The 18,255-nt window shown below is 38.0% G+C and overlaps 1 protein-coding gene across 1 annotated transcript in view; it reads left to right on the forward strand.

Moving 5' to 3' along the window:
• The first annotated feature begins 8,951 nt into the window (after positions 1-8,951).
• The window catches only part of LOC146451872 (uncharacterized), a 28,091-nt gene continuing 18,787 nt past the window's right edge, over positions 8,952-18,255 (forward strand). The window contains exons 1-9 of the mRNA XM_085098538.1: positions 8,952-9,190; positions 9,273-9,344; positions 10,543-10,614; positions 11,066-11,125; positions 12,081-12,155; positions 12,860-12,937; positions 14,987-15,058; positions 16,885-16,959; positions 17,325-17,396. Coding sequence (XP_084954664.1) covers positions 8,973-9,190; positions 9,273-9,344; positions 10,543-10,614; positions 11,066-11,125; positions 12,081-12,155; positions 12,860-12,937; positions 14,987-15,058; positions 16,885-16,959; positions 17,325-17,396 — 794 coding nt within the window. The 5' untranslated portion in view covers positions 8,952-8,972. The remainder of the gene's footprint in view (positions 9,191-9,272; positions 9,345-10,542; positions 10,615-11,065; positions 11,126-12,080; positions 12,156-12,859; positions 12,938-14,986; positions 15,059-16,884; positions 16,960-17,324; positions 17,397-18,255) is intronic.

An 18,255-nucleotide genomic window follows, 5' to 3' on the forward strand; every position in this document is an offset into this window, starting at 1 on the left:
ATGCAGATGTGCTAGTGGTACAAAAAGCAATTGAGTCAGCTGCATCGAACGACACAGTTTTAGTTGGCGATAATACAGATCTCCTCATACTTCTTTGTTGCAATTCAAAGAGCTCAAATTGTGAACTGTATTTCAGACCGGAACCAAAGTCAAACTCGCAGCGAGCGGCGCGGTGCTGGAACATTAATCAGGTGCAAAGAGTGCTAGGTGATCAGATCTGTGACAATCTTCTATTCGCACATGCATTGCTGAGATGTGATACAACCTCCCGAGTGTTTGGTATTGGTAAGCAGGAGGCTTTAAAGAAACTCAGATAGAATGCTTTTTTCCGAGAGAAAGCGGATGTGTTTCAGGACCCGCACGCTACACTAGAAGATATCCGCATTGCTGGGGAAAACGCACGGGTCTGCTTGTACAACGGCAGACCTAGTGACAAGATCGATACTCTTTGAGTGCAGCATTTCCACCGCAAAGTTTCATCCAGCACGTCATGTGTGCAACCGCAGACACTGCTACCAACACCAGCCGCAGCCAAGTACCATAGTCTACACCAAGTCTAACAATGGCGTGGAGTGCACAACGGTGCGCTACAGAATGGGAGTAGAGGTTGAAAGATGACAAGATGTCGCCTGTTGCAGCTGACCTGCAACCTGCACCAGAGTATCTTCTGGAAGCTATCAATTGCAACTGGAAGACAGACTACAGTTCTTACGCTGCAGTTGTGTGAAGTTTGGTTTGTACTGTTCCCTTACATGTGGGCAATACAGAGGTCCGCTGTGTTGCAATGTAGAACTTCCAGAGGGAGATTGTGATTCTGACGATGAGTGACATATTATTAAGAGTTCATCTGCCGCTTTAGGTACGTTTTAAGCTCTTACTACTAATGTGGCCCTTTAGTCTGGTAACTAGGCTGATACTTACAGTGCCTAATAGTTAGGACTGCCTACTAGCAGGTGTGCCAGTTCGTATACAGTTAAAGTGTTCTTCAAACACGCTTCCATATCTGCCAATTATGTTACATTTTTACATTCATCGCCTATTTAATTAGTATTAAAATAATAACATAAATATTTTCAAACTTTGTTATTGTTACACTTAAAAAAATAGTCAGAAACGAAGTTGTTATCAGTGAGATTTTGAACTTTTCAAAATACGAAACCTGCACTCCAAAATACTACAATTATCATAGTTTATTCCATCATTATTACGTCAAACCTCATAACAGGCACCTATACTACTCTTAAATTGATTTAATTTGTTGCCCAATCGACTTTTGTTAGCATATTGCCATTTTTTTCGAATTAGAGAGTCTACTTCTAGCTCGGTATTCCATCGGTACTGTTGCTGCATAAATTAAATATGGCGGATTTTCGAATTTTAATAGCGATTCAAATTCCCGCAAAATTAACCTTGTTCCAAAGCTCTGATTTTCGGTGACGTTAAGTATGTCATTCCTAATGGTATTACCAGCGGAATGAGACCTATTTAGCTTTTGTTGCAATTTGTGGTGGGTCATTCACTAACTTTACCGGACTATACGCTCACCAAAATGGCTTGTACTTGCTCAACAGATCACTCCGCATGTCCTCTTGTATTCTGATATATTTGAGAAGCAGTTCAACGGCCTCGGGCGTTCAAGCCCATTTCTTCGAATTTTTCGACAAAGAGTCTGGTCGATTGGCCGGTTTTCTTTCCCCTTTTGATTTACTGCGTGACTGATCAAGTACTGCTCCGTCTGTTGGACCTTCTTTTGCTCAAGACTTTCGCCTATAATTGGACATCATCAGGACAATGTTCTATTCCAGCCGCCAAGCTCTTGTCCTGACTGCGATCCTGACTTGATGTATCGCTCCGGCTTGGATTCACCGATCTTATCGGCATAGGTCTCCGAAATAATTATCCGGGTTTTTAACCGCGCGAAACGGTTTATAATCTGCAAACAATAAAAAAATACAGTGTAGATTCAGTGTTGAGTTTTTTTGCTTTGTTGTTTTGTTTTGTTTTTTTAATTTTCGCAAGAAGAAGCATGTTAACGTTTTACGGAAAACAGCTTCTCTTTCGATTGACTTTAAAAGAGGGCAGTTAGACATAACACGCTCGCTTTTGTTTGCCCCGGAAGTTGAATGGCCTGGTCGCTTTGCATTGTACAGTCTGGTTCCCGTTTCTTAAAGCTTTAGTCCTTTATCCGAATAGGTGGCTCTTGTTGCTTAACTTTTAGCACTTCAGTAAGAGCGAGCCTTCTGAGCCTGCTGTATGCTGGGTGTTCTTTAGTCTCTTTAGAGAGCTGAAATAAATTAGCGAAATGACATTCTGAAAATTGTACCTATCGACATCTCAAGTCTTTCCAATCTATTGTTCAATATCTTAGCTTTTAGTGTGAGTAATTAGTCCCTACCGTGGAAACTCACTCAGCAACTTTTCACTGCATTCTGATATTATTACAACGCCTCGGAGCCAATGCCTTTGCGGCTTTCACTTATTTTTCCATTGTTTTATTTCTAAACGTTCACTATAATAATACAATAAATAAGTTTACTAAAGAGCTATTTGTAGAAGCCGCCTCTAAAACATACGCATTTCTTTTTTTATCATTTCTTGGCCTTGGTAATTTAGTTTCTGATTTTCTAAATTACGCCATGTGACCTCAATAGAATGAACTAAATAATGAAAAACTATATGAAAAAAAACTGACAAAAACACAGGCTTGAACGGTTATCGAGCTATGTAAACCCATGAATGCGAAAAATTTTGGTTATGACGTCACTGTCCGACCGTACATCCGCCCCTCCATGTAAGCCATTGTGAAATGCCACACTCAAGTGAATCCTGCTTCGGCGGGAAGTTGCGTGGCCAGCAGCTTTTTAGAACTGAAAACAAACGGAAAATTTTGAAAAAAGCTATAAATTCATGTACTCGTTGAATACGTCGACAAACGTGGGGAAAAAGAGAAAGGGAAAGAGGAAGAAAACGAAAACGCAGGCGATGAATAAGCAATGTCCAACGTAAAAGACAGCGACTGACGAATGCCAGCCGTAAAGACCTTATGGAATCGGAGATAGTAAGCTATTTTTCTCATTTTTTTTCCCTGTTTGTGAGCAGGTGGTATCCTGAAAATCCTAAAATCTAAGTCCGGGAGCGGCCTCTCATGGTCACGGTTACAACACGCAGGATATCTTAGAGTGAAATCATTTTACTCCGATCCGGAGCGACGAATGTTGAAGTGAAAAATTTCGCTCAGTAAATTAAACGTTGTAAAACGAAAGAAAAACTTCGTAATGGAATAAAAGGATTGCTTCTTCTCCAAAGAGTCGAGTATTCATTTGATTTTGACACGTCATTTGACTTAAGCTTAATAATGTTACTAACTGCAGAGCAGTCTTTTGAGCTCAGCTTTAAAGTCCATGTTCATTTTTTACCTTGGAGTTTCATTTTCTGATCTCGTCCCATGTTATTGCAGTTAAGAACATTTGATTCTGAGCTTAAACAGTTGAAAAAATGCTTCGCCGGCACAGTGTATCGTTGGCATAAACCCTGACAAATTCTTCTCGCCGGATTTGTCTAATTTTCAGTAGCATTAATTTGTGACAATCTTGACAGAGAGCAAACACAAATACTTAAAATAATAAGAAATAAAAGTAAAGAGTAAGATGTGTGAGTGTTTTGCACTGAAAGTTTTTCTTTTTTTTTTTTTGACAACTTTCGTTAAGAGCTAAAGTAAAAATTGAAGTGCGATTTCATTTTCATCAAAACAAAGCTTGCAAAGAACACTAATTCGGTTGATTTTTTTAATTTTTCTAATAGTTCTTTAGTTTATTTCTGTACTGCTTGCTATGAAATGTCACAGTTTTTTCCATTTGAGTACTCCAGGATATGTTTTAAGTCTGTTTTATGGTTAATCTAGCCTTTCTGTCTGAGGTTTATACGCACGGCTTTCTCCAACTTGATAAGCAAAATTTAACTAGAGAGTGACAGTGCGACGTAGCGCGCGTACACTGTTCGCAGAATCATTTGCCTCCATCATCTTAAAAACCAAAAAAAAAAACAGAAAAAATAAACATGTTATTCACCGACCTAGCCCGTTTCCTATAGGGAAAATGTGTGCCCTCGGCCGGTGTCAATGACACATATTAAGGACTTTAAGATAGGACGACTACGGACCACTGACTTCGGTAGGACGCGCCAGGCCATACAAATCATGGACTGGCGCGAGTACGCTGAAAGGGCACGAAAATCGAAGTGCATTTTGACATTGGAGAGATTATTAAGTATGGCTATACGTGAAACGCGAACGGCAAAAATGACAACGTGATCACGATTTTCCTGCATTTTTCGCGTTTGTCAAGCCGTTTCTACGTGAAAAAAAGCTATTTCGCGTTTTGTCGTCTACATAAGAACTACGTAAGTATTTCTTCCTTTTTTTTCTTATACATATAAGTAATTAATTGTTGAAAACAAGTACCCCAATAATTTTTCTGGCAAGTCATACTAGGGCAAATTATGTTTCATGTTTAAAACTGCTTCAAAACTCACTCCTTACCCGCTTTTCTTCATGAACTCACCGCAGTGAGTCACAAAACAGCTTCGAAATTAGCTAAAGTCAAAAGTTTCACGCTATTTTACGTGAAACTAAAATGGCAAGGTGACGTTTGCCGTTTGCGATGCTAAATCTCTCTATTAAGATTTCCACCACGCGATGTTAGACTACAGATGAGAAAATAACAAGTAAAAATACAAGACACACTTGGAGTCATTAAAAGACAATTGTTTATTTCTGTGCCAGAGATTACAGAGTGAAAACATAAGCTTCTTACTTACTTTGTAGACCGAGAAACGAGATCTGCACTGCCACTGAAAAGTAAACAAATGGACTAAAATTAATTGCTTATGGTAGCAATATCGAGTTTAAAAGTGTGAATTTCATCTCTAAACATAACTTACCTAGTAGTATCTCCTTCCTTAGACATTGTAAATTCTGCATTATAAAAAGGAAAAACAAAAAAAGACAGTAAGCTTAGGACAGCTTCGTATGCTAAGTTTACATGGTCGTCACACCAAGTCAGTTAATTAGCGGCGATAAATGAACAAAAACACATCTGCTCCACTACTTCAACTCAAAAGAAGAAGGCTTCGGTTTGTTTCACTTAACATTGTACGGTAACATTGTATGATCAACCTCAGAGATATAATGAATATCTTACTAACCTCGTTTCAAATGAATGTAAATATATGAAAATATACATAGGCCATTTCTCTGTCGTCACTCAGAAAAGGATTCGTCTCTTTATTAATAAGCGCTATTGCAATGATTTAGATATCGAGCTAGTTTTTTCTTCCTTTAAGATCGGTAATATGTTTGGTGTGAAAGACCGTCCCTGACGGGCTCCGTTCGCGTGTAGCGTATAAGTTTGCATGTGCGGGCTGGAATGCCTGTTATGTCGGCGAAATACCCCAGCATTTTTCCACACGCGCACGTGAGCACTTAGCCAGTGATAGGGCCTCTCACATGTTCAAACATCTGCAGAATTCTGAACATTGTCTCGCCTTATGTTCATTGTCTTCATTAGATTGTTTCCATATTTTAGATCACGCCACTACCATTTTCCAACTCAAGATAAAAGAGGCTTTTCATATTCAAAGAGAACTACCTTCCTTGAGTCAGCAATTACACGATGTAAATCTAAAATTATTCTAATAATTCTCACATTGTCACGTTTCATGTTCATTTTGTTGTCGCCGTTTATCATAATTAGCATTTTTGTCTACTTATTATAAATTCAACTTCCAACGCTTTGTACATTAACTAACTGAAGATGACAGAAGTTTCTGTCGAAAGATGTTTTGTAAACTTAAACGTTTTGTCGTTTTCTTTAAACTTTTGACTTGCCTCATGCTACTATCAAGACACCTAGAATTTTGAAATAAAATGAATTGTCAAACGTTAAACGTTTTTTTTCGAATCAATTTTTTCACTTGAAGGGCACACTTTAAAGAGCTAATACTCAAAGGGAACTTGTTAGTTCGCCTTCAAATTTGGAAAGTAGCTAGTTTAACATATAAACAACAAAATCGTGTCTGCGAATTTTCTCTTTCGAAATATTTTTTCTCCGAGACGAATTTGCATTTGAATATGGCGAGACGCAGGCACGTTTTTTTAGCGCTTTGGGTCAGGAAACTGAGAAGCAAATTAAATTAGCGAAAAACAAAATTAGCTTTGACTTGTAGCTTTCAAAAGGTGATTCGGACGCTCGTAATTTGCAGGTCGTAAAAAATTCGACAACTCATTTTCTTTCAAAATTCTTGGTATAGTTTGAAAGCCAGCTCTATAAACTTTAAGTTGATATGGGGTTTAGGTATCTACAGTTTAAACCGGACGCGCTACATTGCTCGAACGCGAGACACCTCTAAAGGTATACGTTAACCTTTAGAAAATGTATACAAAGTTCCGCAAGGGTTCGTAATGGTATCGCTGGCTTGAATACAAAAAAAATATGTATGATAGATGAAAGACTGTTTCAGTTATGTATGCAACTAAGATGTCGTGAAAAGAAACCCTGAGAAAACATCAGGCCCAGACGAGATACGAACAAATGACTTCTACCGTAACTACCAAATGAGTTATCAAGAGAACTTGGAACTGGTGATTTTGTGAAGCTGTGATTAAAACTAAGAAGATGAGCAGATGAAATTGACGAAGGTGACAATCCCAGAATTAAACACAGACAAACCTGGGATGCTGGACTCTAAAAACTAAAGAAACCAGATGATTTAAAATTGCCCCTTCGGGCTTCATGTATTATAAACACAATTCCAAGCTTTACAGAAGACAAAAAAAAGTGAAACTGAGACGAATCTAAATGGCCTTAGAACTGACAGGTTAGACAAAGCTACAAATGCATTTGCTGGGATTCGGTTTCAAATTCCCAATTTTTGCCCTGTTTTCTTGAAATTTACCCTTAACACAATTTCAATTCCCCTGAAATAAGATACAGTCAAATAAGAACCAGACCCATTTCCGTGACTGACGATCCTTTCATACTTTTAACTTTTACTTCCTTCGTTGCGAACCTTAACGTAGCCTTACCAAAATTGCTGTCCGTTTATTCAAGTAAACACTAGTGGTTGTAGTCTCACCATAGGGGTAGGGCGCCAATTACCGTGCTAAATCACAATAACGCGAAAGCTATCTGTCCGACTGAATAAAGTATCTCTCTGCAGATTGTGCTTCAAGGTACATTTAAAACCAAAAACAAAATTTCTTGTAAACAATCCTCATTTTGGATCTAAGGCAGGTGTAACGGGTAATTAACCTTCAGGATCACGCCATAAACTATACTATCAGTAAGTCAAAATTTAGCGGAAGATCAAGCTTTTATATTTTTTATCTTCTCACCCTACCCGATACTCTTTCACCCCTGCTCCATAATTACTTATAAGTTAGAAAAAAGCTGTCTGCTCTCTTGAAGGCATTCTCTTCCTCTCTGTTCGGGGGAACCGTAACCACGAACCACTGAAGTAATACCTTTAATCTGCAGTCTAGTTGAGTCTAACGTCTAAAGAGATAGTCTCCTTTAAAAAGTTCTGGCCGTTCGGACTTAAAAAATAGATTCCGCTCATTTCTTGTATGTTGAGAGACTTTCATGTACATTTCCCAAAACTACAATCCACTTGATCGGTCCTTTGAGTATTTAGAGTTTCCAGGGATTATTTCATCACCCCTGAGAGGAGGGTTCAATTTTATCCTTAGTTATAAACCAAGGATAAAATTGAACCCCAAAATATAGACTCCATTGAAAAACGTTGTCCAGTGCAAAGTGTGTACTATGTGACCTGACGGAATTATGAGTTGATCTTATTAGCATGCGCATATTTCGTGTTCTTCTCTTGTCCACGAGAAATCAGATACAAAATTTTAAGCCTTAAAATCCGCACGTGCTTTTATTTTCTAGCAAGAAGAATGCAAAGAAGCTCAAAGGTCAAACGTTTCCCAGAAAGCTGTGAGGTCTTATGGTTCAAAGTTTGTACCTTTTACGTATACCCGGCAACGTTTCTTCAATCGAGTGTATGTTGAAATATTTTCTCCAAATCTTTTCAGGGCTCTTTGACGAGTTTATTTCTTTTGCGTTTGTACAGACATGCTGTTCCTTAATGTGACATAACCCAAAGCTTCTCGTTGCTCCCATCGACAAAGTACGAGCCAAATGTAAGTAAACATTTAAGCAAAGTTCTATCAGATATTTTACGAAACCCCAGCTCCGGCTCCAAGCAGGATTTTCTAAGGTCTATAAACTGTACATTTTTTCTCTTCTTTCGACAACACGTCAATCCCTGCAGCTGAGACTCCATTGTTCACTTTCTCTCTCAAAACATAAGACTGCATATACATGTTTGTTTTTTATTCTACTTTAGTCGTTCTTTCAAAAAGAGAATTTGCAAAGCACCCTTGGTGAATTTGGCAACTCATTAAAGATTGTAATTATTATAGCCTGGATTATATAAGGTCCTGTCCTGACGTTTTCTCAAATTGGAAGGAATACCTGAGAGTTAGTCTAAGCCTTTTAACATAGAATGATCAAAGGCGCATTACAAAAATAAAACAAAAGTCTAATAAATTGAAGTACTTCAAAAGTTAATTTACAAGGATAAGCATATAAACATATCCGTCAAAAATGTCGCGGAAGTTAAGGATAATCGAAAACTTTGTCCTAAGTGAAATCTGAACCAGAAACTAAGATACATTCCGTTTAAACAAAAGTATCTAAGTATATTCGAATGGCGAAACCTCGAAAGTTGCGTGCATCTTATGGAAAAATAGAAGGTTCGAACTTGCAGGAATTCTGAACTAATCATTTACCAGATGTTATAAAGCTTGATTTGTGAATGCTTTACTTGACGTGAGACATTTTAAATGTAAGCATTGTAAAAAAAATCATTCCTAGACATTTTTTGTCGAGACCTACGCCACGCTCCTTTTGATGCCTTGTTTTTTTTTCTGTTCACAGGTAGTACCTTGTTCTTTGGCCATGTTTGTTCTTCGTAGGCTGCTAGTCTCAGCCCTGTGGCTTGCTGTATCTCGAGGAAGCACTCGGTGTCCCTTAAAGTGCACCTGCGGTCCATTTGGAAAATTTATCCGAGTGAAGTGTCTCGGCATTGATGAAGTACCGACGGGGATCCCATCAAACACCATTCTGCTGTATGTTTCATGGGAACGTTTTATGGAGTTACCTAGAGATATTCTCACTCACTTACCATTGTTCTCTTGTTTCTCTTTACAGACAACTTTCAGGGAATTCCTTGACATCCATCCATGAAGCTGCCTTTGCAAACCTTATTTCACTCAAGAGAATGTGAGTAGTATATGAGGGTCCTCTAACACAGAGTATGGTGCTACATCAATAACCCGGAAAGTCGGCAGTGAGTCTACGCCGTAAGACCACCATTTTATTAAGCTAGTCATCATTATGACGCCCTCTTTATTTAGGCCAAAAGAAATTTAAAACTTTAAGGCAGCCTTGACGTCTTGCATCCAGAAGATTAAGATTTTTATTGTAAATCACCCTCCAAATGGTCGCTTCAAATAATATCTCTGCATTTTTAAAAAAAAAAACACAGTACAGTGCAAGTGATATGTGCTCATTAGACGCCCGTTGTAATTTATTTGCGATTGTTTTGTAAAAATTGGCTACTTCCCATTTCTCCTGTACGATTAGTTGAATTTTGTTCAGAAAAGATAAATGTCTTTAGGTAAACATGATGATAATACTATTACCGTATTTATTCGATTAACCGCCCTGGGCGCTTATTTAATTTTGGGCTCATGCGGATGGGCGCGTATTCGAGGGTGGGCGCTTATTATTTTCCCAACATTTTCAGCAAGCGAGGACATTTTTAGAGAATACCAAAACAATGCAAAACAAAGTGTAAAAGCTAACATAGACAAGCCATAAACAATATTAAAGTTCATTGACTACCGTATCTAAAACCAATTTTGGAACACAACTGACTCTCCTCATACTTCACGCTGGGCTAATACAGAAATGTTGTTGTTGTTGTTGTTGTTGTTGTTGTTGTTGTTGGGAGAGGGTGGGGTGGGCGATTATTCGAGGGTGGGCGCTTATTCGAGGTGGGCGCTTATTCGAAGGTGGGCGGTTAATCGAATAAATACAGTATATGCGAGGGTACCATCATTGCTATGTGCCAGTCGATCAAATATAATAAAAATCTAATGCGATTGGGGTTGTCTTGAGGCGATGTCATCACTGAGAACCTAAACGGACAAAATTTAAAACATAAGAAGAACAATTATTTTAATTAAACCGACTTTTACCGATTTTCTTTCATTGCATAAAAAGAGCGATGTAATTTTCCTTCCTTGAACCAAACGGATAGCTTTGAAGAGGCAACTCTAAATCTCGTGCTTTATACCCTTAACTGACGTCTGCCATATATAGCCTTAGTCAGCTTTTTAAAATTATCTTGAAGATGCAGCGAAAAAAAAGATGTTCTATATTAATTTATGTGTGCATCATTTTTTTTTTTACTCAGAGACCTTTCAAGGAATCTCCTAACGTTTATTCCACAGAATACCTTCAGGAAACTAACGTCACTTTCTGTTATGTAAGAACATGTCATTTTTGTTCATCTGGCAAAACATATTGATATCTGTTTAAAGAAAAATGTTTCAGAACTTTTACAGTGCAACGCGCCTTACCGTGGCCACCCAACAAACGTTTTCTTACACGTTAACCATAAAATACAAAACGACATGTTTTCAATAATTCTTTGTTGCGTCACTTGCACGTTGGACTTTGCAAGGAGGCGTGACTGTTAATCAAATTTGCGTCACTTGCCCGTTAGACTTTGCAAGGAGGCGTGACCGTTAATCAAATTCGCGCAGCCTGATTGGCTAACTTGTAAAAGAACGTTTGTTGGGTGGTCACGGTAAGGCGCGTCGCACTGTAAATAGATTTTTGTTCCTCTTACATTTTCGTCTGATTGCACTTCGCTATACTGTTGCTGCCAAAGTGTTGCAATTACTAACTAGACTTTAACTGGTCTTGCATTGTAGTAATCTGAGTGAAAACAAAATTGAAGGAGGATTTCATCTTCCACAAAGTGTGCACTGGATGTGAGTTTTGTTTATAGACAATAATACAGCAAAGATGAGTAGTTGCACTGAGCAGTATTCCACATTGTATCCCATCTAGACTAGGATTTCTTTCGAGCCTTCTGGAACTCGAAAGGAGTGGAATTCCGCCCTCTACCATGAATATTTCTGGGAGTATCCAAGCTATGGTAATGAAGCCTGGAGGGTATAAATAACACGTCCAAAATTGTTTCCTCTGAGGTTTCCAACAGCAGATGTAAAAGTCACATGTCAAGACAGTTCCGTCATGTTTTCAAAGGGCGGCCAATTTGGATCCATCATCTTTATTTTGTTGACATTTCCCAAACTTCGAAAAATCGCCAGAATTGACCAAAAGTGATCAAACCAAAACACGAACACTAACTTGGTCCCGAAACATGAAGGTTGCAGTAAGGAAGTTTATTTATTTACATTTAGAAACAAGAAACTTTCAACTTCGGTAAAATCCGCCTGTCGAAGTATGGTTCTCATGGTAACATCTAATTTCTTCAACATTAACATGTAAATCCAATGAATTTCAGAAATGGAACATGTGCATCTAATCCCTAGAGATTCACATGACAGTGGCGTGCCAGCCATGTTGGTGTGAAACCTTTCGTTGACGGTACACCAACATGGTGGCAATGACTTTACGCGCATAGGCTCAATAGTTGCACACACAAACAAAGCTTTTCAATGTTCAAATTCCACATTGGAATAGTTCGCTTCCCTAGATTGAAATGGGTTAAACTCCTAATCTTGGCAATATAACAACAGTCGTGTTAGATAGCGGTCTCCAAGTCTTAACTACGCAACTTACCTTGCTTACTGAAAGACCTTAAAACCATATCAGTGATGAGAAATGCGACAGTTGCTATTGGTTCCTTTGGTATTAATCAGGTGGATGAAAGCTCAATGCTTCTAATCTCGTGAATGTATCTGTTCTTTTATCTTATAGCAATCTGCAGGAAAACCTGTTTTCATTTGGTGATCTGAAAATGATTCTGAAAGGCTTAACCCAGCTGCGCCACTTGTGAGTGAACTGCACTGTTTTCAATTATTTCTAGAACGCGCTAGGTGATGGTACCTGTTTTAAGTTCGTGTCCATGTCACTCTAAATCTTGTCTTAAGGATGTCCTAAAAGGCGGAATTTGCAAGATCTCTTGCTTATTGTGGAGCGATTATGCAGCTGAGTGCGTTAAATAAACCTACACGGTGGCGCTAGTCAAGATTATCCATACATTTGTATTTGAGTGTTCTCTACATAAATTTCTAGATCGTTGACTGGCAGGCATTCAAACTGGCGCAAGGCTGGAATGACGTGGCCATATTTCCTAACGTTCCCTATTATCTTATAAGTAAAGTTCTGAACAATATGGAGTTTCTTTATGTTTGTAGCAGATTAGATGGACCACATGGTTGAACAATACATCACTTTACTAATTACAGGGCTGAAATAGTCAGTAAAGTAATAGTGAGAGTATAAACAATTTGTTGGCTGTTTTCTAAGGTAAATTAAGTCAAATGAAAGTATAAGGTGACGTCGTTTTAAACTAATTGATCAGCCAGGAATAAAACAAGCACCGCAAAATTGTTTAGAGTAATCTGACACTCTTTAGTCTCTCCAGACCAACCACTTTTTATTAGCAAAATATTGGTTGGTTAATACCTACTTTACCACACTAATAACAGCTTGAATTGTGTTCCCATGCACATAAACAACGTTATTCCCTACAGGAAAACTGATCAAAATCAAGGAATTGGACCTGTTCTCACGTTAGACATCTTTAATGGATTTGAAAGAATGGATTCTCTGTAAGTTACTTTGAAAATACAGGTGGGAATAGATAAACATTGGCAGGAACTGTCATCTATTAATTTCATGATTGACACGTTTTCTTTTGTTATTCTATATCCTTTACTTTACGTACAGACCCGTTGAACATTCAACTAACTCAAAGTTCCGGGAGGGATTGATAACGTAACAGGGAAGAGCGGGGATGGTGAATTTAACTTGTGGCTATCGATGGGGGATTTATACAGATAAATCCCTCCTTTCGGGGAATCGTGTACGCAAGGTTACTTTTTTTTTTCAGCGGAAACTACACTGTAGTTGATTAGTCTCCTAACAGACCGAGATCCCAAAGCTTGTTTTCTTCGTATTCCTAGAATGCCTTTGCTTCCTTTACCTTCGAGCCAACAACTAAGCCCGTCAAACGTTTCATCTTGGCATCAAGACGGTCCTGGAAATGCTTAAAAAATGAATCCGTGAACACATTTAGCTCAGGCCGACCGTTGTCTCTCAGATGTTAGGGTTAGGGTTAGGGTTAGGGTTAGAAAACCACAGCAAAGTTAATAAAGAGTGATGGGTGGGTAAACACTCCCTGGATCCTTTTTATTACAAACTTCTACAATCAACTAATAATTCAGTTCGTCGCTTTCAGTGATGTAAACAATATCGGGATTCACTTTGGGAAGTGTTCCACTGTCTCCAATGATTTCCATCATTTCATTTCGTTCCTCTGCCCATTCACGCCACACGCGGAGTGCCCACGTCGTGTTAATACGCGTATTACGCGGTATACGCGATTCCTTCCTCTTTTTAAGTTCTTCATCATCAACGATAGAAAGGTTTCTACGGACTCTTGAAGCTTCGCACGATTAAATCAGTTTCTCCTGCTCCTTTTTCTGTTCCTCTTCACCACTTTTTCATTCAAATCGTCTGCGCATAAATTTCCTGTATCAAACTTGACAATATCTTCTATTTCATCAAGAATACAATCTGCAAAAAGCAATTTTGAGTCACAAAAACATCTTCATCACTACTGTTCTCGTCCATCATGGTAACGCCCGCAACAACACATTACCTGTAGTCACAAACATTACTTTTTAAACATGGTATATGGAGACACTCGTAAACAACTCACAAAACAAATAAGCCAATTTAGGGATGCGTGCTTAGTGACTTGGCCCTGGAGTGGAAGCGAGGGTGGGGGTGACCTTGTTTTGATTTAAACCTCCCTGCTTTTCATATGTAGGTTAACTCTTCTCATGATAACTAGTTGCATTTACATATGAAAAACAGTGAGGTTTGTATTAAAACACCCCCTGCCACACTTCCAATCCTAGGCCAGGTCACTAAACACACAACTATAAAATGGCCCATTATCAAACAATAAATAGAAAAACAAACGAACCAAGAAAACAAAAAGCACAAAGGAATGTTGTTGTTTAAATGTTACTCTCCAATGCAAATGTGTTTTTGACTTCAAAATTTGTATTTGTTTCAATACCCTTGTGACGCACATACCAGTAATAAAAAAAATTATTGCACAAGGCAACGTTCTCTTTTGCAAACTTGTTTTCAAACAATTGTTTTTCAAAAGGTGTTTATTGAACAACAGATATTTTTATCTCTTATTCACAATGATCCATCACATAAATATTCAGAATAGCATGTGTTATATTTCCGTGTTTTGCATGGTTTGTCAACCCTCCCCCCCCCCCCCCCCCCCGTCCCTTCTCCCTTCTCCATAAACATGCAGATTGCCATAGCGCTGGAAGGCGCTATGGAAGGGAGTCCAAATGCAAGGTCCCGGATAAGAACGACACAGGTAATAATTTATTGTTCCCAGTAACAGCATAGTAACGGTCAAAGATGCCAGTCATGTGTTTTCACATGACATTCGCTTCCATAATGCCAATACCCAGTTTGAATTAGCTCTGTGTTATTAGTAAATGAGAATAGCGATTGAAAGCAAAATGAATAACAATGACAATGGTAATGATAATATTGCTAATGGTAATGATAATGATAATGATAATGATAATGATAGTGATAATAATGCAATGTTATTTCTATAGAAACATGGTAGGCGGCAGTCTGACGTACATTGAGAGTGGGACTTTTCGAATGATGAAAAATTTGACCAACCTGTAAGTAGACCAGCTATAAAGAAATCAAGAAAAGCGTTGTATTGCTAATTTTGTTTCTTATCCCAAGGTCTGTTTTCTTCAGTCAGGTTCACTCTTTCGACATTGTAACAAACCCTTAAAGCGCAAATAGCCCCAGCATTTTTGCCTCTTTTGCATGGATTGTACTCCAAGTGACTTCTTGTCAATCCCTTATTCCCTTGGATTTTTCCTGAGTACCCATCTCATTGTTTTAAGTACCTGCAACGCGTGCGTAGTGACCACCCAAAAACGTCTTCTTAGTGGCCAGGACATAAAACGTGTCTTATCTTGTTTCTATTTATTCCCTGATCTTCTCGGGCCTAGGGCCCGAACCCTAAACCACTAGTCTTAACCTCCTTTAAAGTCCCGATAACTATTATATGTATGAGATGTTTTCCAATAAACATCTAATTTTTATTGTCTGTTGAAGCTAAATTTTAAAATCTCTTTATTTCTATGGAAAATCGAGGGCATGTTTAAGAAAAAAAAGCATTATCAAAAGCATTATAACAATAGACTTGTCCGTTATAACAATATTTACTGTCATAATAATAATAGTCTGTTGTCGTTATAGCAAAAGTCTATTGTCACCATAACAATAGACTATTCTTAAGAAACAATACTTAGTATACATCTTTTCTTAGGAGAGCTTCCATGATTTTTACTGGCATCGTACGCCCAAACACAATCAAATAAAAAGATCACATAGCAGCCCATCTGATGGAACGGCGATATTGCAAGTGTAGTCATAATCAACTAAGGGCCTTCGCAGACGAGGGAAATTGTTATCAATAACTTTTTAGTTGTCGATAACAAAAAGTTATCGATGACAAAACATCTCGTGTGTGAATCAAGTTATCGACTACAATTGGTGAAAAATAAAATCGTCGACAAAACAGTAGGAGAAACGAAGACTCGGAAAAAAATCCGAGTCCCAGATGGGATTTGAACCCACGACTCTCTGTGATCTAGTCGGATGCTCTAACCACTGAGCTACTGGAGACTCTATGGTGAGCAGGGGTCAAATTGTGGGTATCGACTGGAACCGCATAGCACGGCTACACAGTCACGTACTGACTCATATGAACTCACTAACAGCATCACGCTGTCACATTAAGGCATCTAGCACATATGAACTCACTAACAGCATCACGCTGCAAAACAGTAGTTTTCCTTTTCAAAAGAAACACTACTTTAGTTGTGGATAGCAAACTCAGCAGTTTTGTTATCAACTTTCTCCCGTCTGTGGGTAAGTTACCTACAGCAGCGGCCTCCATTTTCTGCACGATGTACACATTCGCATTACAAGCACGTTTCCAGGTTCCCTCAAAACATGCACGTTATTAATAACTAAACTTTTCTTGTGTGGAAACGCATTTCCGAACACTGATAGTAGTCGATTCCATTCAGTTGTCGATTGCAAATAGTCATCAATCACAATTTGCCTCGTCTGAGGAGGCCCTACATGAGAGGAAGAAACATCTAAGCTTTTTCTATAGTTGTCACTAAAAATCACCACAACGTTAGTATAATTTTTTTGTGCTTTCCTTTGCGATTGCGCTAATGTCTAACCTAAAAATACATCGATCCCGTTTCTTGGTTGACATAAGCGATCTTGGGCTTGCGCTTATCACTTGAGCTTTAACTGGCATAGCAACTTCGACCTTGTCCTATCACTGACTGTTTAATTTGAATCGTTTTGCCTCATTTTCTCGCGCCCAGCTCAGAAACTACTGACGAATTTTGTACTTGATATAAAGTGCATCTACCACATTGTTATAAATATAAAGTTAACTGTTTGCTTGCAGAGACCTTTCTTCGAACAAGTTGTCTCGCTTACAGCCGGGAGCATTAGAAGGACCCGGTGATAAAATGATCACTCTGTAAGTAGTTCCACCTCAAAGCTTCTTTAGCATGAAGAACTAAATTGCTTGCCGCAATGGTCATTTTTTTTCCAGAACATTTCTTAACTCTAACACACATTTGACCTTGTCTTACAAAGTTTTGATTATTTTACTTACTGAAATTGAAATTCACTACCCATAAATGGCGAAGCGAGAAACAGAAAACAAAACAAACAGAGAGGGATAAATGTCTTCTCGTAAATTTTGTACTTAATTCCAGGCAAACCGGTCGGTTATGTGTGCACGCTTCAGTAGTTTTCCTAGTTTTTTTTTTTTTTTTTTTTTTTTTTTTTTAACCATCTATGGTTTTCTCTTGCTTTCCTTTTCATTTTCATTGACCATAGGCTTCTAGAAGACAACGAGATTAGGGATATAGCCAGTGGAACCTTCAGAAGATTTATCAACCTCAGTAGAATGTAAGTGAGGTTGTTTGATTACTTAGTCAGTAGTTACTTGTATTAGGTAAAATCTCTTGCGTACTACGCTTGGCATTTGCATTTAATCTGCCTCCTTTCATTTCCGAGCTTAATTTGTACCACCTTTCCTTATATAACATCATTGCTATACCATCCTTATTTACCATCTTTCCTTAATATTTACCATCACAGGCCACTTTCTGTTACTTTCTTCAACATTTCTGATCCTAGAAGTATGTAACCCAAAACATTAAACATTAAACAGTTTAAACGGTGTTTAACAGAGACAAAACCACGTTCTAAGCCATTTTCAATTTTGCCAACAGTCATATCTAAACATCGTCTGCTGTTGATGGTAACAAGAAGGCTTGCATCCCAGACTAGAAAACTATTTATTTACTTAAAATTAAACCACTTATAAGCAGATTTGGAGGTCAACTGATTGTCTTAAATCGCAGCCTAAGTTAGAATCTGTTTAAATAACTGGCCCAAACAGTTTCTTTATATATTATTCCAAAATTTGTCCAAAGGAAACGCTTAGGTAGAAACAAAAATTCTTGATTTGTTATTTAGGTAAATTCTTAAAATCTTTTTCTTATTTGTTTTTCAAAAATTTGTTTGTTCGTTCTGAAAAACTGTCCACTAAATTTTGTTTAACGGATAGAACAGACATAAAAAAGTTTCAAAGATGACCATTAGAAAAGTAAGTACAGATGAGAAAGAAGACCACATGATAAGTTAGTAAATAAATACGATAACACAATAAGCACAATTGATGAGTGTATTTTCTTTTCACTTGGATTTGTGAATAAACGGCTATTATTATTATTATTATTATTATTATTATTATTATTATTAT

Source organism: Pavona decussata, unplaced genomic scaffold (genome assembly GCF_977016875.1).
Source record: "Pavona decussata unplaced genomic scaffold, jaPavDecu1.1 SCAFFOLD_383, whole genome shotgun sequence".
NCBI classification, from domain to species: domain Eukaryota; kingdom Metazoa; phylum Cnidaria; class Anthozoa; order Scleractinia; family Agariciidae; genus Pavona; species Pavona decussata.